At 47.7% G+C, this 23,905-nt stretch overlaps 1 protein-coding gene across 1 annotated transcript; it reads right to left on the bottom strand.

Annotated features, from left to right (window-relative positions):
• Positions 1-337: 337 nt before the first annotated feature.
• LOC139369545 (multivesicular body subunit 12A-like) lies at positions 338-23,905 on the bottom strand. The gene is made up of 9 exons (XM_071108789.1): positions 23,807-23,905; positions 21,316-21,399; positions 20,981-21,080; positions 17,133-17,262; positions 15,725-15,865; positions 9,500-9,612; positions 3,892-3,950; positions 3,358-3,417; positions 338-1,498 (listed from the first exon to the last, which is right to left on the bottom strand). Exons 1-9 carry the CDS (start codon positions 23,903-23,905, stop codon positions 1,424-1,426), a joined length of 861 nt encoding a protein of 286 aa, XP_070964890.1. The 3' UTR covers positions 338-1,423.

Here is a 23,905-nt window from a genome sequence, read left to right as displayed (position 1 = left end):
ATGGAAACGTCACCTCTGTTTTGCATTCAAATTGACAACGTGGTTGCAGGATCTTCTATCCACCCGACTCCGGATCGAGTTGAATCCCCAAAACCGGACTTTTCTGTCGACTGGTGCACCTAGTGTGGATACAGGTGAAAGCTGCAGACTGGCAGGTTCACATGGTCTTATGGGTTACACACGGAAACCAAATCTCCAATCACCTGTTTGAACATGCAGAAAAGTGGGCGTGTCTATCAGTCCGAGCATAAAGTGTCAGCAGTTGCTGTGTTAACATGTTTTATCTCCCTGTGACAGATATCAAACTCTCCTTATAAGAACGGTACACGTCAAACTATTTGGTACTTTATTTGTTTATACTTGCATGCAAGGCACAATATACAGATATAACCAGTGACCGGTAACCATACTTCCTTATTATATATTTTAACCATGAAATGACCCATGTTTCACCACAGAGACATAATAGTAACATTATTTACATTGAAAGTGTAACAACATTTAGTTTGGTCCCTAAACATCCCAATAAAGATGAAGATCAATAGCCTGACGTTAACAGGTACACCGCAACAGGTTCCTGTCATTATTCTAACGAGAGAAACAAGCGTGCCCTGCCATACAACGCTCTCTTCCCCGTCAAAGAGTCATCTCTAACATATATAACTGGCCCCATATACGGGGGAAGAGTCATCCCTAACATATATAACTGGCCCCATATACGGGGGAAGAGTCATGCCTAACATATATAACTGGCCCCATATACGGGGGAAGAGTCATCCCTAACATATATAACTGGCCCCATATACGGGGGAAGAGTCATCCCTAACATATATAACTGGCCCCATATACGGGGGAAGAGTCATCCCTAACATATATAACTGGCCCCATATACGGGGGAAGAGTCATCCCTAACATATATAACTGGCCCCATATACGGGGGAAGAGTCATCCCTAACATATATAACTGGCCCCATATACGGGGGAAGAGTCATCCCTCACATATATAACTGGCCCCATATACGGGGCGTGAGAATGAAATGTGCAAGAGTTTAGAACACGGAATAAGAATGTGGGTATAACCAATGGAACTCTGGAATGTAGAATGTGGGTACAACCAATGGAACTCTGGAATGTAGAATGTGGGTACAACCAATGGAACTCTGGAATGTAGAATGTGGGTACAACCAATGGAACTCTGGAATGTAGAATGTGGGTACAACCAATGGAACTCTGGAATGTAGAATGTGGGTACAACCAATGGTACTCTGGAATGTAGAATGACACTTCTGTTCTAGTCAGTCATCTTCGAGGCACTTGGACATTGATTATCATTTCATGACCCAGGCATATCACATTGACCTCCGTAGTGTTGTGGGTCGAGCAGGCCGCCATTGTTGAGGTCGGAGATGAAAGGTCATTGTGCTTAAGAGGTGCTTCCTGTGGTGAGCGATGTGGTTCTCTTGGCTGCGTTTTCCTCCACGGTGAAAGTGTAGTTGTACTGTAAACACACAACATGGTTAACACACTACAACAGACCCCACAGTAACACAACATGGTTAACACACTACAACAGACCCCACAGTACCACAACATGGTCGACACTACGATGGACCCCACTGTAACACAATCAATACCATGCCCACTGGGGTGGCAGGGTAGCCTAGTGGTTGGACTAGTAACCGAAAGGTTGCAAGATTGAATCCCCGAGCCGACAAGGTACAAATCTGTCGTTCTGCCTCTGAACAAGGCAGTTAACCCACTGTTCCTAGACCAGTTAACCCACTGTTCCTAGACCAGTTAACCCACTGTTCCTAGACCAGTTAACCCACTGTTCCTAGACCAGTTAACCCACTGTTCCTAGACCAGTTAACCCACTGTTCCTAGACCAGTTAACCCACTGTTCCTAGACCAGTTAACCCACTGTTCCTAGACCAGTTAACCCACTGTTCCTAGACCAGTTAACCCACTGTTCCTAGACCAGTTAACCCACTGTTCCTAGACCAGTTAACCCACTGTTCCTAGACCAGTTAACCCACTGTTCCTAGACCAGTTAACCCACTGTTCCTAGACCAGTTAACCCACTGTTCCTAGACCAGTTAACCCACTGTTCCTAGACCAGTTAACCCACTGTTCCTAGACCAGTTAACCCACTGTTCCTAGACCAGTTAACCCACTGTTCCTAGACCAGTTAACCCACTGTTCCTAGACCAGTTAACCCACTGTTCCTAGACCAGTTAACCCACTGTTCCTAGACCAGTTAACCCACTGTTCCTAGACCAGTTAACCCACTGTTCCTAGACCAGTTAACCCACTGTTCCTAGACCAGTTAACCCACTGTTCCTAGACCAGTTAACCCCCTGTTCCTAGACCAGTTAACCCACTGTTCCTAGACCAGTTAACCCACTGTTCCTAGACCAGTTAACCCACTGTTCCTAGGCCAGTTAACCCACTGTTCCTAGACCAGTTAACCCACTGTTCCTAGACCAGTTAACCCACTGTTCCTAGACCAGTTAACCCACTGTTCCTAGACCAGTTAACCCACTGTTCCTAGACCAGTTAACCCACTGTTCCTAGACCAGTTAACCCACTGTTCCTAGACCAGTTAACCCACTGTTCCTAGACCAGTTAACCCACTGTTCCTAGACCAGTTAACCCACTGTTCCTAGACCAGTTAACCCACTGTTCCTAGACCAGTTAACCCACTGTTCCTAGACCAGTTAACCCACTGTTCCTAGACCAGTTAACCCACTGTTCCTAGACCAGTTAACCCACTGTTCCTAGACCAGTTAACCCACTGTTCCTAGACCAGTTAACCCACTGTTCCTAGACCAGTTAACCCACTGTTCCTAGACCAGTTAACCCACTGTTCCTAGACCAGTTAACCCACTGTTCCTAGACCAGTTAACCCACTGTTCCTAGACCAGTTAACCCACTGTTCCTAGACCAGTTAACCCACTGTTCCTAGACCAGTTAACCCACTGTTCCTAGACCAGTTAACCCACTGTTCCTAGACCAGTTAACCCACTGTTCCTAGACCAGTTAACCCACTGTTCCTAGACCAGTTAACCCACTGTTCCTAGACCAGTTAACCCACTGTTCCTAGACCAGTTAACACACTGTTCCTAGACCAGTTAACCCACTGTTCCTAGACCAGTTAACCCACTGTTCCTAGACCAGTTAACCCACTGTTCCTAGACCAGTTAACCCACTGTTCCTAGACCAGTTAACCCACTGTTCCTAGACCAGTTAACCCACTGTTCCTAGACCAGTTAACCCACTGTTCCTAGGCCGTCATTGAAAATGAAAATGTGTTCTTAACTGACTTGCCTGGTTAAATAAATACATAAACACACACACCTCATTTTCAATGTCCTGGACAGACTTGATGCGAATGTTGTTCAGAGTGTTTGTTGGAGTCTAGGAGGAGAGAAAGACACAGTTTAGACTCATGGTATTTCAGAGTGTTTGTTGGAGTCTAGGAGGAGAGAGAGACAGTTTAGACTCATGGTATTTCAGAGTGTTTGTTGGAGTCTAGGAGGAGAGAGAGACAGTTTAGACTCGTGGAGGAGAGAGAGAGAGTTTAGACTCATGGTATTTCAGAGTGTTTGTTGGAGTCTAGGAGGAAAGAGAGACTGTTTAGACTCGTGGAGGAGAGAGAGAGAGTTTAGACTCATGGTATTTCAGAGTGTTTGTTGGAGTCTAGGAGGAGAGAGAGACAGTTTAGACTCATGGTATTTCAGAGTGTTTGTTGGGGTCTAGGAGGAAAGAGAGACTGTTTAGACTCATGGAGGAGAGAGAGAGAGTTTAGACTCGTGGTATTTCACCACTGGGAGTAAAAGTAGTCCCTGTCACTTTACCAGTAAAACGATGGCAGTTGGTATTTCAACTTACCGTGCCGTTCGTTTGGGTCTTGAACTTGGGGTGTAGAGTGAAGGGAACACCATCTATGGCTGGAGAGGGAGGAAGAGAAGAGAGATGGAGGGGAAAGAGATGGAGGGTAGAAAGAGTGAGAGAGAGGGATGGTGGGAGGAGAGGGAGGGTGGAGAGGTATTTTGGTAGGATCCCCATTAGCTGTTGTAAAATCAGCAGCTACACTTCCTGGGGTCCACACAACATTACATAATACACTTCCTGGGGACCACACAACATGACACATTACATAATACACTTCCTGGGGTCCACACAACATTACATAATACACTTCCTGGGGACCACACAACATGACACATTACATAATACACTTCCTGGGGACCACACAACATGACACATTACATAATACACTTCCTGGGGTCCACACAACATTACATAATACACTTCCTGGGAACCACACAACATGACACATTACATAATACACTTCCTGGGGACCACACAACATGACACATTACATAATACACTTCCTGGGGTCCACACAACATTACATAATACACTTCCTGGGGACCACACAACATGACACATTACATAATACACTTCCTGGGGTCCACACAACATTACATAATACACTTCCTGGGGACCACACAACATGAAACAATACATAACATTAATAGACAGGAACAGCTGAAGGACAGACCTACATACAGTGCCTTGCGAAAGTATTCGGCCCCCTTGAACTTTGCGACATTTTGCCACATTTCAGGCTTCAAACATAAAGATATAAAACTGTATTTTTTTGTGAAGAATCAACAACAAGTGGGACACAATCATGAAGTGGAACGACATTTATTGGATATTTCAAAATTTTTTAACAAATCAAAAACTGAAAAATTGGGCGTGCAAAATTATTCAGCCCCCTTAAGTTAATACTTTGTAGCGCCACATTTTGCTGCGATTACAGCTGTATGTCGCTTGGGGTATGTCTCTATCAGTTTTGCACATCGAGAGACTGACATTTTTTCCCATTCCTCCTTGCAAAACAGCTCGAGCTCAGTGAGGTTGGATGGAGAGCATTTGTGAACAGCAGTTTTCAGTTCTTTCCACAGATTCTCGATTGGATTCAGGTCTGGACTTTGACTTGGCCATTCTAACACCTGGATATGTTTATTTTTGAACCATTCCATTGTAGATTTTGCTTTATGTTTTGGATCATTGTCTTGTTGGAAGACAAATCTCCATCCCAGTCTCAGGTCTTTTTGCAGACTCCATCAGGTTTTCTTCCAGAATGGTCCTGTATTTGGCTCCATCCATCTTCCCATCAATTTTAACCATCTTCCCTGTCCCTGCTGAAGAAAAGCAGGCCCAAACCATGATGCTGCCACCACCATGTTTGACAGTGGGGATGGTGTGTTCAGGGTGATGAGCTGTGTTGCTTTTACGCCAAACATAACGTTTTGCATTGTTGCCAAAAAGTTCAATTTTGGTTTCATCTGACAAGAGCACCTTCTTCCACATGTTTGGTGTGTCTCCCAGGTGGCTTGTGGCAAACTTTAAACAACACTTTTTATGGATATCTTTAAGAAATGGCTTTCTTCTTGCCACTCTTCCATAAAGGCCAGATTTGTGCAATATACGACTGATTGTTGTCCTATGGACAGAGTCTCCCACCTCAGCTGTAGATCTCTGCAGTTCATCCAGAGTGATCATGGGCCTCTTGGCTGCATCTCTGATCAGTCTTCTCCTTGTATGAGCTGAAAGTTTAGAGGGACGGCCAGGTCTTGGTAGATTTGCAGTGGTCTGATACTCCTTCCATTTCAATATTATCGCTTGCACAGTGCTCCTTGGGATGTTTAAAGCTTGGGAAATCGTTTTGTATCCAAATCCGGCTTTAAACTTCTTCACAACAGTATCTCGGACCTGCCTGGTGTGTTCCTTGTTCTTCATGATGCTCTCTGCGCGTTTAACGGACCGCTGAGACTATCACAGTGCAGGTGAATTTATACGGAGACTTGATTACACACAGGTGGATTGTATTTATCATCATTAGTCATTTAGGTCAACATTGGATCATTCAGAGATCCTCACTGAACTTCTGGAGAGAGTTTGCTGCACTGAAAGTAAAGGGGCTGAATAATTTTGCACGCCCAATTTTTCAGTTTTTGATTTGTTAAAAAAGTTTGAAATATCCAATAAATGTCGTTCCACTTCATGATTGTGTCCCACTTGTTGTTGATTCTTCACAAAAAAATACAGTTTTATATCTTTATGTTTGAAGCCTGAAATGTGGCAAAAGTTAGCAAAGTTCAAGGGGGCCGAATACTTTCGCAAGGCACTGTACATGGTCAATACACTACAACGGACCAGGGATATATATATATATATCCCTGGTCCATTTAGCCTCAAATAAATAATGAATATGAGTGAGTGAGTGAGTGAGTGAGTGAGTGAGTGAGTGAGTGAGTGAGAGAGTTATGTATGTAGAGGTCGATGTAGAGGTATGTAGAGGTCGACCGATTTTTCAACAACGATTATTGGAGGACCAAAAAAAGCCGATACCGATTAATCTGACCTTTTTTTTTTACATTTATTTGTAATAATGACAATTACAACAATACTGAATTTACACTTATTTTAACTTAATATAATAGATCAATAAAAATCCATTTAGCCTCAAATAAATAATGAAACATGTTCAATTTGGTTTAAATAATGCAAGAACAAAGTGTTGGAGAAGAAAGTAAAAGTGCAATATGTGCCATGTAAGAAAGCTAACGTTTCAGTTCCTTGCTCAGAACATACGAAAGGTGGTGGTTCCTTTTAACATGAGTCTTCAATATTCCCAGGTAAGAAGTTTTAGGTTGTAGTTATTATAGGAATTATAGGACTATTTCCCTCTATACCATTTGTATTTCATTAACCTTTGACTATTGGATGTTCTTATGGACACTTTAGTATTGCCAGTGTAACAGTATAGCTTCCGTCCCTCTCCTCGCCCATACCTGGGCTCGAACCAGGAATACATCGACAACAGCCACCCTCGAAGCAGCGTTACCCATGCAGAGCAAGGGGAACAACCACTCTAGTTTGAAACGCTATTAGCGCGCACCCCGCTAACTAGCTAGCCATTTCACATCGGTTACACCAGCCTCATCTTGGGAGTTGATAGGCTTGAAGTCATAAACAGCGCAATGCTTGACGCACAACGAAGAGCTGCTGGCAAAACGCATGAAGGTGCTGTTTGAATGAATGCTTACGAGCCTGCTGGTGCCTACCACCGCTCAGTCAGACTGCTCTATCAAATCATAGACTTAATTATAACATAATAACACACAGAAATACGAGCCTTAGGTCATTAATATGGTCGAATCCGAAAACTATCATCTCGAAAACAAGACGTTTATTCTTTCAGTGAAATACGGAACCGTTCTGTATTTTATCTAACGGGTGGCATCCCTACGTCTAAATATTCCTGTTACATTGCACAACCTTCAATGTTATGTCATAAATATGTACAATTCTGGCAAATTAGGCGCCCCAAACTGTTGCATATACCCTGACTCTGCGTGCAATGAACTAAAGAGAAGTAACACAATTTCACCTGGTTAATATTGCCTGCTAACCTGGATTTCTTTTAGCTAAATATGCAGGTTTAAAAATATATACTTCTGTGTTTGGATTTTAAGAAAGGCATTGATGTTTATGGTTAGGTAAACATTGGAACAACGATACGCACCACATCGATTATATACAACACAGGACACGCTAGGGAAACTAGTAATATCATCAACCATGTGTAGTTAACTAGTGATGATGATTGATTGATTGTTCTTTATAAGATAAGTTAGCTAGCTAGCAACTTACCTTGGCTTCTTACTGCATTTGCGTAACAGGCAGGCTCCTCGTGAGGCAGAGCGTTGGACTAGTTAACCGTAAGGTTGCAAGATTGAATCCCCTGAGCTGACAAGGTAAACATCTGTCGTTCTGCCCCTGAACAAGGCAGTTAACCCGCTGTTCATAGGCAGTCATTGAAAATAAGAATGTGTTCTTAACTGACTTGCCTAGTTAAATAAAGATTAAATAATGGAGTAAATTATTATTATTATTTTTAAACATTTGTCCAAATCGGTGTCCAAAAATACAGATTTCTGATATTTATGAAAACTTGAAATCGGCCATTCCGATGAATCGGTCGACCTCTAGTAGAGAGAGTAGAGGTAGAGGAAGGTAGGTAGAGAGAGTAGAGGTAGAGAGAGAAAGGTAGGCAGAGAGAGGGAGGTAGGTAGAGAGAGGGAGGTAGGTAGAGAGAGGGAGGATAGGTAGAGAGAGGAAGGTAGGTAGAGAGAGGGAGGATAGGTAGAGATAGGAAGGATAGGTAGGTAGAGAGAGTAGAGGTAGAGAGAGTAAGGTAGGTAGAGAGTAAGGTAGGTAGAGAGAGTAAGGTAGGTAGAGAGAGTAAGGTAGGTAGAGAGAGGGAGGATAGGTAGGTAGAGAGAGTAGAGGTAGAGAGAGAGAGTAGAGGTAGAGAGAGTAAGGTAGGTAGAGAGAGTAAGGTAGGTAGAGAGAGTAAGGTAGGTAGAGAGAGGAAGGTAGGTAGAGAGAGGAAGGTAGGTAGAGAGAGAGAGAGAGAGAGTAGAGGTAGGTAGAGAGAGTAGAGGTAGAGAGAGTAGAGGTAAAGAGAGTAGAGGTAGAGAGAGAGTAAGGTAGGTAGAGAGAGAGAGAGAGAGTAGAGGTAGGTAGAGAGAGTAGAGGTAGAGAGTAGAGGTAAAGAGAGTAGAGGTAGAGAGAGTAGAGGTAAAGAGAGTAGAGGTAGAGAGAGAGTAAGGTAGGTAGAGAGAGAGAGAGAGAGTAGAGGTAGGTAGAGAGAGTAGAGGTAGAGAGAGAGAGTAGAGGTAGAGAGAGTAAGGTAGGTAGAGAGAGTAAGGTAGGTAGAGAGAGTAAGGTAGGTGGAGAGAGTAAGGTAGGTGGAGAGAGTAAGGTAGGTAGAGAGAGGAAGGTAGGTAGAGAGAGAGAGAGAGAGTAGAGGTAGGTAGAGAGAGTAGAGGTAGAGAGAGTAGAGGTAAAGAGAGTAGAGGTAGAGAGAGAGTAAGGTAGGTAGAGAGAGAGAGAGAGAGTAGAGGTAGAGAGAGTAGAGGTAAAGAGAGTAGAGGTAGAGAGAGAGTAAGGTAGGTAGAGAGAGAGAGAGAGAGAGTAGAGGTAGGTAGAGAGAGTAGATGTAGAGAGAGTAGAGGTAAAGAGAGTAGAGGTAGGTAGAGAGAGTAGAGGTAGGTAGAGAGAGAGGAATGTAGGTAGAGAGAGAGTAGAGGTAGAGAGAGAGTAAGGTAGGTAGAGAGAGTAGAATGTAGGTAGAGAGAGAGTAGAGGTCAAGAGAGAGTAATGTAGGTAGAGAGAGAGTAGAGGTAGAGAGAGTAGAGGTAGAGAGAGAGGAAGGTAGGTAGAGAGAGAGGAAGGTAGGTAGAGAGAGAGGAAGGTAGGTAGAGAGAGGTAGGTAGGTAGAGAGAGGTAGGTAGAGAGAGGGAAGATAGGTAGAGAGAGAGGGAGGATAGGTAGAGAGAGGTAGAGAGAGTCAGTACATCAGTCTTTATAACATGTACAGTAGCTGTCTCTTTTCTATAAGTGTTTTTTGGTCAACCTGAGATGCCGTAGATGTTGCTGCTGTCAACCACTTTGTCCACAGCATCGTTCAATTGGAGGTTGCTGCGGCGATGGCTGAGCTTCCTGCCAGGGGGCATGGGTGGAGCGTTGCTATGGAGACAGGGAGACCCAAGTCAGTCTGTGGAATTCTGAGTAGAGGTTTACCATCACTCTCACCTGGCTCTGAGATCCATCTGGCCACAGAGAGAGAGGTTTACCATCACTCTCACCTGGCTCTGAGATCCACCTGGCCACAGAGAGAGAGGGTTACCATCACTCTCACCTGGCCACAGAGAGAGAGGGTTACCATCACTCTCACCTGGCTCTGAGATCCACCTGGCCACAGAGAGAGAGGGTTACCATCACTCTCACCTGGCCACAGAGAGAGAGGGTTACCATCACTCTCACTTGGCTCTGAGATCGACCTGGCCACAGAGAGAGAGGGTTACCATCACTCTCACCTGGCTCTGAGATCCACATGGCCACAGAGAGAGAGGTTTACCATCACTCTTGCCTGGCTCTGAGATCCACCTGGCCACAGAGAGAGAGGGCTACCATCACTCTCACCTGGCTCTGAGATTAACCTGGCCACAGAGAGAGGGTTACCATCACTCTCACCTGGCCACAGAGAGAGAGGTTTACCATCACTCTCACCTGGCCACAGAGAGAGAGGTTTACCATCACTCTCACCTGGCTCTGAGATCCACCTGGCCACAGAGAGAGAGGGTTACCATCACTCTCACCTGGCCACAGAGAGAGAGGGTTACCATCACTCTCACCTGGCCACAGAGAGAGAGGGTTACCATCACTCTCACCTGGGTCTGAGATCCACCTGGCCACAGAGAGAGAGGGTTACCATCACTCTCACCTGGCTCTGAGATCCACCTGGCCACAGAGAGAGGGTTACCATCACTCTCACCTGGCTCTGAGATCCACCTGGCCACAGAGAGAGAGGGTTACCATCACTCTCACCTGGCCACAGCGAGAGGGTTACCATCACTCTCACCTGGCCACAGAGAGAAGGTTACCATCACTCTCACCTGGCCACAGAGAGAGGGTTACCATCACTCTCACCTGGCTCTGAGATCTACCTGGCCACAGAGAGAGAGGGTTACCATCACTCTCACCTGGCTCTGAGATTCACCTGGCCACAGAGAGAGAGGGTTACCATCACTCTCACCTGGCCACAGAGAGAGAGGGTTACCATCACTCTCACCTGGCCAGAGAGAGAGAGGGTTACCATCACTCTCACCTGGCCACAGAGAGAGAGGGTTACCATCACTCTCACCTGGCTCTCAGATTCACCTGGACACAGAGAGAGAGGGTTACCATCACTCTCACCTGACCACAGAGAGAGAGGGTTACCATCACTCTCACCTGGCCACAGAGAGAGGGTTACCATCACTCTCACCTGGCCACAGAGAGAGGGTTACCATCACTCTCGCCTGAACACAGAGAGAGGGTTACCATCACTCTCACCTGGCCACAGAGAGAGAGGGTTACCATCACTCTCACCTGGCCACAGAGAGAGGGTTACCATCACTCTCACCTGGCCACAGAGAGAGGGTTACCATCACTCTCACCTGGTCACAGAGAGAGAGGGTTACCGTCACTCTCACCTGGCCACAGAGAGAGAGGGTTACCATCACTCTCACCTGGCCACAGAGAGAGGGTTACCATCACTCTCACCTGGCCACAGAGAGGAGGGTTACCATCACTCTCACCTGGCCACAGAGAGAGGGTTATCATCACTCTCACCTGGCCACAGAGAGAGGGTTATCATCACTCTCACCTGGCCACAGAGAGAGAGGGTTACCATCACTCTCACCTGGCCACAGAGAGAGGGTTACCATTAGGGGTTTTAGTCAGAGAGATTTCCTGTGTAGGTCCCACCTGGTTAATAGAAGTTAACCAGGCCAGTAGCCACACACCAAGATCTGAGTCTCTCACCTGAGAGCTACCTGGACAGCAGGTGTATAGTACCTGGGTCTGAGAGGTAACAGTCTCACCTAACCTAGTCTCACCTGGGTGGGAGGTCTAAGGTAACAGTCTCACCTAACCTAGTCTCACCTGGGTGGGAGGTCTAAGGTAACAGTCTCACCTGGGTGGGGGGTGTAAGGTAACAGCCTCACCTGGGTGGGAGGTCTAAGGTAACAGCCTCACCTAACCTAGTCTCACCTGGGTGGGAGGTCTAAGGTAACAGTCTCACCTGGGTGGGGGTCTAAGGTAACAGTCTCACCTGGGTGGGAGGTCGAAGGTAACAGTCTCACCTGGGTGGGAGGTCTAAGGTAACAGTCTCACCTGGGTGGGAGGTCTAAGGTAACAGTCTCACCTGGGTGGGGGTCTAAGGTAACAGTCTCACCTGGGTGGGAGGTCGAAGGTAACAGTCTCACCTGGGTGGGAGGTCTAAGGTAACAGTCTCACCTGGGTGGGGGGTCTAAGGTAACAGCCTCACCTCATCTAGTCTCACCTGGGTGGGAGGTCTAAGGTAACAGTCTCACCTAACCTAGTCTCACCTGGGTGGGAGGTCTAAGGTAACAGTCTCACCTAACCTAGTCTCACCTGGGTGGAAGGTCTAAGGTAACAGTCTCACATAACCTAGTCTCACCTGGGTGGGAGGTCTAAGGTAACAGTCTCACCTGGGTGGGAGGTCTAAGGTAACAGTCTCACCTGGGTGGGGGGTCTAAGGTAACAGCCTCACCTCACCTAGTCTCACCTGGGTGGGAGGTCTAAGGTAACAGTCTCACCTAACCTAGTCTCACCTGGGTGGGAGGTCTAAGGTAACAGTCTCACCTAACCTAGTCTCACCTGGGTGGGAGGTCTAAGGTAACAGTCTCACCTCACCTAGTCTCACCTGGGTGGGAGGTCTAAGGTAACAGTCAAACCTGGGTGGGAGGTCTAAGGTAACAGTCTCACCTAACCTAGTCTCACCTGGGTGGGAGGTCTAAGGTAACAGTCTCACCTAACCTAGTCTCACCTGGGTGGGAGGTCCAAGGTAACAGGCTCACCTGGGTGGGAGGTCCAAGGTAACAGTCTCACCTGGGTGGGAGGTCTAAGGTAACAGTCTCACCTGGGTGGGAAGTCTAAGGTAACAGTCTCACCTGGATGGGAGGTCTAAGGTAACAGTCTCACCTGGGTGGGAGGTCTAAGGTAACAGTCTCACCTGAGTGGGAGGTCCAAGGTAACAGTCTCACCTGGGTGGGAGGTCTAAGGTAACAGTCTCACCTGGGTGGGAGGTCTAAGGTAACAGTCTCACCTGGGTGGGAGGTCTAAGGTAACAGTCTCACCTGGGTGGGAGGTCTAAGGTAACAGTCTCACCTGGGTGGGAGGTCCAAGGTAACAGTCTCACCTGGGTGGGAGGTCTAAGGTAACAGTCTCACCTAACCTAGTCTCACCTGGGTGGGAGGTCTAAGGTAACAGCCTCACCTGGGTGGGAGGTCTAAGGTAACAGTCTCACCTGGGTGGGAGGTCCAAGGTAACAGTCTCACCTGGGTGGGAGGTCTAAGGTAACAGTCTCACCTAACCTAGTCTCACCTGGGTGGGAGGTCTAAGGTAACAGCCTCACCTGGGTGGGAGGTCTAAGGTAACAGTCTCACCTGGGTGGGAGGTCTAAGGTAACAGTCTCACCTGGGTGGGAGGTCTAAGGTAACAGTCTCACCTGGGTGGGAGGTCTAAGGTAACAGTCTCACCTAACCTAGTCTCACCTGGGTGGGAGGTCTAAGGTAACAGCCTCACCTGGGTGGGAGGTCTAAGGTAACAGTCTCACCTGGGTGGGAGGTCTAAGGTAACAGTCTCACCTGGGTGGGAGGTCTAAGGTAACAGTCTCACCTGGGTGGGAGGTCTAAGGTAACAGTCTCACCTGGGTGGGAGGTCTAAGATAACGGTCTCACCTAACCTAGTCTCACCTGGGTGGGAGGTCTCATCTAACCTAGTCTCACCTGGGTGGGAGGTCTCACCTAACCTAGTCTCACCTGGGTGGGAGGTCTAAGGTAACAGTCTCACCTGGGTGGGAGGTCTCACCTAACCTAGTCTCACCTGGGTGGGAGGTCCAAGGTAACAGTCTCACCTGGGTGGGAGGTCTAAGGTAACAGTCTCACCTAACCTAGTCTCACCTGGGTGGGAGGTCTAAGGTAACAGTCTCACCTGGGTGGGAGGTCTAAGGTAACGGTCTCACCTAACCTAGTCTCACCTGGGTGGGAGGTCTCACCTAACCTAGTCTCACCTGGGTGGGAGGTCTAAGGTAACAGTCTCACCTGGGTGGGAGGTCTCACCTAACCTAGTCTCACCTGGGTGGGAGGTCTAAGGTAACAGTCTCACCTGGGTGGGAGGTCTCACCTAACCTAGTCTCACCTGGGTGGGAGGTCTAAGGTAACAGTCTCACCTGGGTGGGAGGTCTAAGGTAACGGTCTCACCTAACCTAGTCTCACCTGGGTGGGAGGTCTCACCTAACCTAGTCTCACCTGGGTGGGAGGTCTAAGGTAACAGTCTCACCTGGGTGGGAGGTCTCACCTAACCTAGTCTCACCTGGGTGGGAGGTCTAAGGTAACAGTCTCACCTGGGTGGGAGGTCTCACCTAACCTAGTCTCACCTGGGTGGGAGGTCTAAGGTAACAGTCTCACCTGGGTGGGAGGTCTAAGGTAACAGTCTTACCTGGGTGGGAGGTCTAAGGTAACAGTCTCACCTGGGTGGGAGGTCTAAGGTAACAGTCTCACCTGGGTGGGAGGTCCAAGGTAACAGTCTCACCTGGGTGGGAGGTCTAAGGTAACAGTCTCACCTAACCTAGTCTCACCTGGGTGGGAGGTCTAAGGTAACAGCCTCACCTGGGTGGGAGGTCTAAGGTAACAGTCTCACCTGGGTGGGAGGTCCAAGGTAACAGTCTCACCTGGGTGGGAGGTCTAAGGTAACAGTCTCACCTAACCTAGTCTCACCTGGGTGGGAGGTCTAAGGTAACAGTCTCACCTGGGTGGGAGGTCTAAGGTAACAGTCTCACCTGGGTGGGAGGTCTAAGGTAACAGTCTCACCTGGGTGGGAGGTCTAAGGTAACAGTCTCACCTAACCTAGTCTCACCTGGGTGGGAGGTCTAAGGTAACAGCCTCACCTGGGTGGGAGGTCTAAGGTAACAGTCTCACCTGGGTGGGAGGTCTAAGGTAACAGTCTCACCTGGGTGGGAGGTCTAAGGTAACAGTCTCACCTGGGTGGGAGGTCTAAGGTAACAGTCTCACCTGGGTGGGAGGTCTAAGATAACGGTCTCACCTAACCTAGTCTCACCTGGGTGGGAGGTCTCATCTAACCTAGTCTCACCTGGGTGGGAGGTCTCACCTAACCTAGTCTCACCTGGGTGGGAGGTCTAAGGTAACAGTCTCACCTGGGTGGGAGGTCTCACCTAACCTAGTCTCACCTGGGTGGGAGGTCCAAGGTAACAGTCTCACCTGGGTGGGAGGTCTAAGGTAACAGTCTCACCTAACCTAGTCTCACCTGGGTGGGAGGTCTAAGGTAACGGTCTCACCTAACCTAGTCTCACCTGGGTGGGAGGTCTCACCTAACCTAGTCTCACCTGGGTGGGAGGTCTAAGGTAACAGTCTCACCTGGGTGGGAGGTCTCACCTAACCTAGTCTCACCTGGGTGGGAGGTCTAAGGTAACAGTCTCACCTGGGTGGGAGGTCTCACCTAACCTAGTCTCACCTGGGTGGGAGGTCTAAGGTAACAGTCTCACCTGGGTGGGAGGTCTCACCTAACCTAGTCTCACCTGGGTGGGAGGTCTAAGGTAACAGTCTCACCTGGGTGGGAGGTCTAAGGTAACAGTCTTACCTGGGTGGGAGGTCTAAGGTAACAGTCTCACCTGGGTCTGAGGGACAGTGGAGGAAAGGTCAGGCCTAGGAGTAAATAACTGGCTAAACAGGTGAGGGTGTACTGTACATGGGGTCTGAGGGGTAGTTACTGGGGTCAGAGCGGGTAGTTACCGGGGTCAGAGGGGGTAGTTACCGGGGTTAGTTACTGGGGTCAGAGGGGGTAGTTACCAGGGGTAGTTACCGGTGTCAGAGGGGGTAATTACCGGGGGTAGTTACCGGGGTCAGAGGGGGTAGTTACCGGGGGTAGTTACCAGGGTCAGAGAGGGTAGTTGCCGGGGTCAGAGTCGGTAGTTACCGGGGGTAGTTACCAGGGTCAGAGGGGGTAGTTACCGGGGTCAGAGGAGGTAGTTACCTGGGTCTGAGGGGGTAGTTACCTGGGTCTGAGGGGTAGCGGAGGGAGGTTCTGGTCCAGGGAGAGCTGACGGAGGTCAAGGCTGAGGCTGCGAGGCTTTGCCTGGGGTAGAGGGCTGGAGAAGGGCCCCTTCTTACACCACATCACATAGCCATGCATGTCCCTGAGACAGACAGGACAACGCACCAATTAGGACAGACACACCAACCCCTGATCCCCCAGACACACCAACCCCTGATCCCCCAGACACACCAACCCCTGATCCCCCAGACACACGGACCCCTGATCCCCCAGACACACCGACCCCTGATCTCCCAGACACACCGACCCCTGATCTCCCAGACACACCGACCCCTGATCTCCCAGACACACCGACCCCTGATCTCCCAGACACACCGACCCCTGATCTCCCAGGCACACCGACCCCTGATCTCCCAGGCACACCGACCCCTGATCTCCCAGGCACACCGACGCCTGATCTCCCAGGCACACCGACCCCTGATCTCCCAGACACACCAACCCCTGATCTCCCAGACACACCAACCCCTGATCCCCCAGACACACCAACCCCTGATCCCCCAGACACACCAACCCCTGATCCCCCAGACACACCGACCCCTGATCTCCCATACACACCGACCCCTGATCCCCCAGACACACCGACCCCTGATCCCCCAGACACACCGACCCCTGATCCCCCAGACACACCGACCCCTGATCCCCCAGACACACCGACCCCTGATCTCCCAGACACACCGACCCCTGATCTCCCAGACACACCGACCCCTGATCTCCCAGACACACCGACCCCTGATCTCCCAGACACACCGACCCCTGATCTCCCAGACACACCGACCCCTGATCTCCCAGACACACCGACCCCTGATCTCCCAAACACACCGACCCCTGATCTCCCAGACACACCGACCCCTGATCTCCCAGACACACCAACCCCTGATCTCCCAGACACACCAACCCCTGATCTCCCAGACACACCAACCCCTGATCTCCCAGACACACCAACCCCTGATCTCCCAGACACACCAACCCCTGATCTCCCAGACACACCAACCCCTGATCTCCCAGACACACCGACCCCTGATCCCCCAGACACACCGACCCCTGACCCCCCAGACACACCGACCCCTGACCCCCCAGACACACCGACCCCTGATCTCCCAGACACACACTGAGAGTAGCTCAATGGAGGATCTTCACTCAAATGTTGTTATTTTGTCCTGGAAGAAGCTACATTAGTGGGATGTCTGTGTGTGTCTGTCACTCTCTTTGTGTGTGTGTGTGTGTGTGTGTCTATGTGTGTGTGTGTGTGTGTGTGTGTGTGTGTGTGTGTGTGTGTGTGTCTGTGTGTCTGTGTGTGTGTGTGTGTGTGTGTGTCTGTGTGTCTGTGTGTCTGTGTGTGTGTGTCTGACCCCAAGCAGGTGTAGTGTTGCAGCATCCTCCTAGTCTTAGCAGTCAGTTTGATGTCCAGTACAGCAGTCTCCACACCGCCCACTGGCACCATGCGGACACACACACGCTTCTTCTTAGACACGGAGGCCCCTGGACACACACACACACACACACACACACACACACACATTTTTGAATACTTAAAAAAAAAATCCAGTTAAAAATGGAGATTCAGAGGGCATATAGAGGAACGTTCCTATAGATTTCTGGTCTAAGCCATCCAGAACATAAACACATAACATAGAGGGCATATAGAGGAACGTTCCTATAGATGTCTGGTCTAAGCCATCCAGAACATAAACACATAACATAGAGGGCATATAGAGGAACGTTCCTATAGATGTCTGGTCTAAGCCATCCAGAACATAAACACATAACATAGAGGGCATATAGAGGAACGTTCCTATAGATGTCTGGTCTAAGCCATCCAGAACATAAACAGACATGGATCACGTTGTATGAAACATAACAAAAACCACCTGAACAACTTCTGTCCTACTAAAAACAACTACTGTCCTACTAAAAACAACTTCTGTCCTACTAAAAACAACTACTGTCCTACTAAAAACAACTACTGTCCTACTAAAAACAACTACTGTCCTACTAAAAACAACTTCTGTCCTACTAAAAACAACTACTGTCCTACTAAAAACAACTACTGTCCTACTAAAAACAACTACTGTCCTACTAAAAACAACTACTGTCCTACTAAAAACAACTACTGTCCTACTAAAAACAACTTCTGTCCTACTAAAAACAACTTCTGTCCTACTAAAAACAACTACTGTCCTACTAAAAACAACTACTGTCCTACTAAAAACAACTTCTGTCCTACTAAAAACAACTTCTGTCCTACTAAAAACAACTACTGTCCTACTAAAAACAACTACTGTCCTACTAAAAACAACTACTGTCCTACTAAAAACAACTTCTGTCCTACTAAAAACAACTACTGTCCTACTAAAAACAACTTCTGTCCTACTAAAAACAACTTCTGTCCTACTAAAAACAACTTCTGTCCTACTAAAAACAACTTCTGTCCTACTAAAAACAACTTCTGTCCTACTAAAAACAACTACTGTCCTACTAAAAACAACTACTGTCCTACTAAAAACAACTACTGTCCTACTAAAAACAACTACTGTCCTACTAAAAACAACTTCTGTCCTACTAAAAACAACTACTGTCCTACTAAAAACAACTACTGTCCTACTAAAAACAACTACTGTCCTACTAAAAACAACTACTGTCCTACTAAAAAAAACTACTGTCCTACTAAAAACAACTTCTGTCCTACTAAAAACAACTACTGTCCTACTAAAAACTTCTGTCCTACTAAAAACAACTTTTAAATAACTTGCAGTAGTCGCTTGTTAATAAATGAGTTATGAACATTTTCCAAGTATCTGTAAAGCATGTCTGTGTTTCTCCAGGTGTTCAGGTATATAATGAGCATCTGTAAAGCATGTCTGTGTTCAGGTATATAATAAGTATCTGTAAAGCATGTCTGTGTTTCTCCAGGTGTTCAGGTATTTAATAAGTATCTGTAAAGCATGTCTGTGTTTCTCCAGGTGTTCAGGTATATAATAAGCATCTGTAAAGCATGTCTGTGTTCCTCCAGGTGTTCAGGTATATAATGAGCATCTGTAAAGCATGTCTGTGTTCCTCCAGGTGTTCAGGTATTTAATAAGTATCTGTAAAGCATGTCTGTGTTCCTCCAGGTGTTCAGGTATTTAATAAGCATCTGTAAAGCATGTCTGTGTTCCTCCAGGTGTTCAGGTATTTAATAAGTATCTGTAAAGCATGTCTGTGTTCCTCCAGGTGTTCAGGTATTTAATAAGTATCTGTAAAGCATGTCTGTGTTCCTCCAGGTGTTCAGGTATTTAATAAGTATCTGTAAAGCATGTCTGTGTTTCTCCAGGTGTTCAGGTATATAATAAGTATCTGTAAAGCATGTCTGTGTTTCTCCAGGTGTTCAGGTATATAATAAGCATCTGTAAAGCATGTCTGTGTTCCTCCAGGTGTTCAGGTATTTAATAAGTATCTGTAAAGCATGTCTGTGTTTCTCCAGGTGTTCAGGTATATAATAAGTATCTGTAAAGCATGTCTGTGTTTCTCCAGGTGTTCGGGTATTTAATAAGCATCTGTAAAGCATGTCTGTGTTCCTCCAGGTGTTCAGGTATTTAATAAGTATCTGTAAAGCATGTCTGTGTTTCTCCAGGTGTTCAGGTATTTAATAAGCATCTGTAAAGCATGTCTCTGTGTTCAGGTATTTAATAAGCATCTGTAAAGCATGTCTGTGTTCCTCCAGGTGTTCAGGTATTTAATAAGTATCTGTAAAGCATGTCTGTGTTTCTCCAGGTGTTCAGGTATTTAATAAGCATCTGTAAAGCATGTCTCTGTGTTCAGGTATTTAATAAGCATCTGTAAAGCATGTCTGTGTTCCTCCAGGTGTTCAGGTATTTAATAAGCATCTGTAAAGCATGTCTGTGTTCCTCCAGGTGTTCAGGTATATAATAAGCATCTGTAAAGCATGTCTGTGTTCCTCCAGGTGTTCAGGTATTTAATAAGCATCTGTAAAGCATGTCTGTGTTTCTCCAGGTGTTCAGGTATATAATAAGCATCTGTAAAGCATGTCTGTGTTTCTCCAGGTGTTCAGGTATATAATAAGCATCTGTAAAGCATGTCTGTGTTCCTCCAGGTGTTCAGGTATTTAATAAGCATCTGTAAAGCATGTCTGTGTTTCTCCAGGTGTTCAGGTATATAATAAGCATCTGTAAAGCATGTCTGTGTTTCTCCAGGTGTTCAGGTATTTAATAAGCATCTGTAAAGCATGTCTCTGTGTTCAGGTATATAATAAGCATCTGTAAAGCATGTCTGTGTTTCTCCAGGTGTTCAGGTATATAATAAGCATCTGTAAAGCATGTCTGTGTTCCTCCAGGTGTTCAGGTATATAATAAGTATCTGTAAAGCATGTCTGTGTTCCTCCAGGTGTTCAGGTATTTAATAAGCATCTGTAAAGCATGTCTGTGTTTCTCCAGGTGTTCAGGTATTTAATAAGTATCTGTAAAGCATGTCTGTGTTCCTCCAGGTGTTCAGGTATTTAATAAGCATCTGTAAAGCATGTCTGTGTTTCTCCAGGTGTTCAGGTATTTAATAAGTATCTGTAAAGCATGTCTGTGTTTCTCCAGGTGTTCAGGTATATAATAAGCATCTGTAAAGCATGTCTGTGTTCCTCCAGGTGTTCAGGTATATAATGAGCATCTGTAAAGCATGTCTGTGTTCCTCCAGGTGTTCAGGTATATAATGAGCATCTGTAAAGCATGTCTGTGTTTCTCCAGGTGTTCAGGTATATAATAAGTATCTGTAAAGCATGTCTGTGTTCCTCCAGGTGTTCAGGTATTTAATAAGCATCTGTAAAGCATGTCTGTGTTTCTCCAGGTGTTCAGGTATTTAATAAGTATCTGTAAAGCATGTCTGTGTTTCTCCAGGTGTTCAGGTATTTAATAAGCATCTGTAAAGCATGTCTGTGTTTCTCCAGGTGTTCAGGTATTTAATAAGTATCTGTAAAGCATGTCTCTGTGTTCAGGTATTTAATAAGTATCTGTAAAGCATGTCTGTGTTCCTCCAGGTGTTCAGGTATATAATAAGCATCTCTAAAGCATGTCTGTGTTCCTCCAGGTGTTCAGGTATATAATAAGTATCTGTAAAGCATGTCTGTGTTTCTCCAGGTGTTCAGGTATTTAATAAGTATCTGTAAAGCATGTCTGTGTTTCTCCAGGTGTTGAGGCGGGAAGCAGGTACTCACTAGGCTCCAGGTGTTCAGGTATGTAACAGTACCCATGAGGAACAGTCTCCTTGTCTGAGATCACCTGGACATCTGATACTACCATACCACCTGACATGTCCTAGAGAGGGGGAAGATGTCATTTAGGCACGTGGCTGTCTGAGTCCACGTGTGTGTGTGTGTGTGTGTGTGTGTGTGTGTGTGTCTGAGTCTGAGTGTGTGTGTGTGTGTCTGAGTCTGAGTGTGTGTGTGTGTGTCTGAGTCTGAGTGTGTGTGTGGGTCTGAGTCTGAGTGTGTGGGTCTGAGTCTGAGTCTGAGTGTGTGTGTGTGTGTGTGTGTGTGTGTATATAACACACCTTGCTGTAGCAGAGGTAGTAGCCAGCCTTCATGGCGAAGCTCCGTGTGAAGTTTGCAGCAGCTCCATCCTCAGTTATACTAATCTAGAAAGAGAGAGAGAGGGGAGAGAGACAGAGAGAGGGGAGAGAGACAGAGAGAGGGGAGAGAGACAGAGAGAGGGGAGAGAGACAGAGAGAGGGGAGAGAGACAGAGAGAGGGAGAGAGAGGGGAGAGAGACAGAGAGAGACAGAGAGGGGAGAGAGAGACAGAGAGAGACAGAGAGAGGGGAGAGAGACAGAGAGAGGGGAGAGAGACAGAGAGAGACAGAGAGAGGGGAGAGAGACAGAGAGAGGGGAGAGAGACAGAGAGAGGGGAGAGAGACAGAGAGAGGGGAGAGAGACAGAGAGAGAGAGAGAGAGAGAGGGGAGAGACAGAGAGAGGGGAGAGAGACAGAGAGAGACAGAGAGGGGAGAGAGAGACAGAGAGGGGAGAGAGAGACAGAGAGGGGAGAGAGAGACAGAGAGAGACAGAGAGGGGAGAGAGACAGAGAGAGGGGAGAGAGACAGAGAGAGACAGAGAGAGGGGAGAGAGACAGAGAGACAGAGAGAGACAGAGAGAGGGGAGAGAGACAGAGAGAGAGAGAGAGAGAGAGGGGAGAGAGACAGAGAGAGGGGAGAGAGACAGAGAGAGACAGGGAGAGAGACAGAGAGAGGGGAGAGAGACAGAGAGAGGGGAGAGAGACAGAGAGAGGGGAGAGAGACAGAGAGAGGGGAGAGAGACAGAGAGAGACAGAGAGGGGAGAGAGAGACAGAGAGGGGAGAGAGAGACAGAGAGAGACAGGGAGAGAGACAGAGAGAGGGGAGAGAGACAGAGAGAGGGGAGAGAGACAGAGAGAGGGGAGAGAGACAGAGAGAGGGGAGAGAGACAGAGACAGGGGAGAGAGACAGAGAGAGAGAGAGGGGAGAGAGACAGAGAGAGGGGAGAGAGACAGAGAGAGGGGAGAGAGACAGAGAGAGGGGAGAGAGACAGAGAGAGGGGAGAGACACAGAGAGAGACAGAGAGAGGGGAGAGAGACAGAGAGAGGGGAGAGAGACAGAGAGGGGAGAGAGACAAAGAGAGACAGAGAGAGGGGAGAGAGACAGAGAGAGGGGAGAGAGACAGAGAGAGGGGAGAGAGAAAGAGAGAGGGGAGAGAGACAGAGAGAGGGGAGAGAGGGGAGAGAGACAGAGAGAGGGGAGAGAGACAGAGAGAGGGGAGAGAGACAGAGAGAGGGGAGAGAGAGACAGAGAGGGGGGAGAGAGAGACAGAGAGAGGGGAGAGAGAGACAGAGAGAGGGGAGAGAGAGACAGAGAGAGGGGAGAGAGAGACAGAGAGAGGGGAGAGAGAGACAGAGAGAGGGGAGAGAGACAGAGAGAGGGGAGAGAGACAGAGAGAGGGGAGAGAGACAGAGAGAGGGGAGAGAGACAGAGAGAGGGGAGAGAGAGACAGAGAGAGGGGAGAGAGAGACAGAGAGAGGGGAGAGAGAGACAGAGAGAGGGGAGAGAGACAGAGAGAGGGGAGAGAGGGGAGAGAGACAGAGAGAGGGGAGAGAGAGACAGAGAGAGGGGAGAGAGACAGAGAGAGGGGAGAGAGACAGAGAGAGGGGAGAGAGAGACAGAGAGAGGGGAGAGAGACAGAGAGGGGGGAGAGAGACAGAGAGAGGGGAGAGAGACAGAGAGAGGGGAGAGAGAGACAGAGAGATGGGAGAGAGAGACAGAGAGATGGGAGAGAGGGGTGGTGGGGAGAGAGAGGGGTGGTGGGGAGAGAGAGAAAGAGAGAGGGAGTGAGAGACAGAGACACACAGAGGGTGAGAGACAGAGACACACAGAGGGTGAGAGGGAGAGACAGAGGGGGTGAGAGAGAGAGAGAGAGAGAGTGAGAGAGGGTAAGACGCTACACACAATATTGAGAATTATTGACCTCTCCTCTATGAGCCATGCCTTTATGTAGTCTGACCTCTTACTGTCTCCTCTATGAGCCAAGTCTGTATGTAGTCTGACCTCTTAATGTCTCCTCTATGAGCCTTTATGTAGTCTGACCTCTTACTGTCTCCTCGATGAGCCTTTATGTAGTCTGACCTCTTACTGTCTCCTCTATAAGCCTTTATGTAGTCTGACCTCTTACTGTCTCCTCTATAAGCCTTTATGTAGTCTGACCTCTTACTGTCTCCTCTATAAGCCTTTATGTAGTCTGACCTCTTACTGCCTCCTCTATGAGCCAAGCCTTTATGTAGTCTGACCTCTTACTGTCTCCTCTATAAGCCTTTATGTAGTCTGACCTCTTACTGTCTCCTCTATAAGCCTTTATGTAGTCTGACCTCTTACTGTCTCCTCGATGAGCCTTTAATGTAGTCTGACCTCTTACTGTCTCCTCGATGAGCCAAGCCTGCATGTAGTCTGACCTTAAATTATCTCAATCTATTTCCTACTCTTTCTACCTGTATCCCTCCCTCCTCCCTGACTCCCTTCCTACCAGGTTGAAGTCTTTGGGACAGGTGCTGCTGTTGGAGGCCCAGGCCACTGCCGTCACCGGCCTGTTGTGGGCGCCACCACCGGGCTCCATCAGAGACAT

This window comes from Oncorhynchus clarkii, chromosome 17 (assembly GCF_045791955.1).
Source record: "Oncorhynchus clarkii lewisi isolate Uvic-CL-2024 chromosome 17, UVic_Ocla_1.0, whole genome shotgun sequence".
In the NCBI taxonomy this organism is placed as follows: Eukaryota; Metazoa; Chordata; class Actinopteri; order Salmoniformes; family Salmonidae; genus Oncorhynchus; species Oncorhynchus clarkii.
Note: the sequence above shows the minus strand (reverse complement) of the source record. Positions and strands in the feature narration are given on the sequence as shown.

Excerpts from the sequence above, each read along its gene's own strand:
- LOC139369545 (XM_071108789.1), bottom strand. The coding sequence starts at position 23,905 with ATGTCTCTGATGGAGCCCGGTGGTGGCGCCCACAACAGGCCGGTGACG. Across the intron at positions 9,613-15,724 it reads CCGCTACCCCTCAGACCCAG|CAACGCTCCACCCATGCCCC; the intron begins GTAACTACCCCC and ends CTGTCTCCATAG. Across the intron at positions 3,951-9,499 it reads CAACATCTACGGCATCTCAG|CCATAGATGGTGTTCCCTTC; the intron begins GTTGACCAAAAA and ends CTCCCTCTCCAG.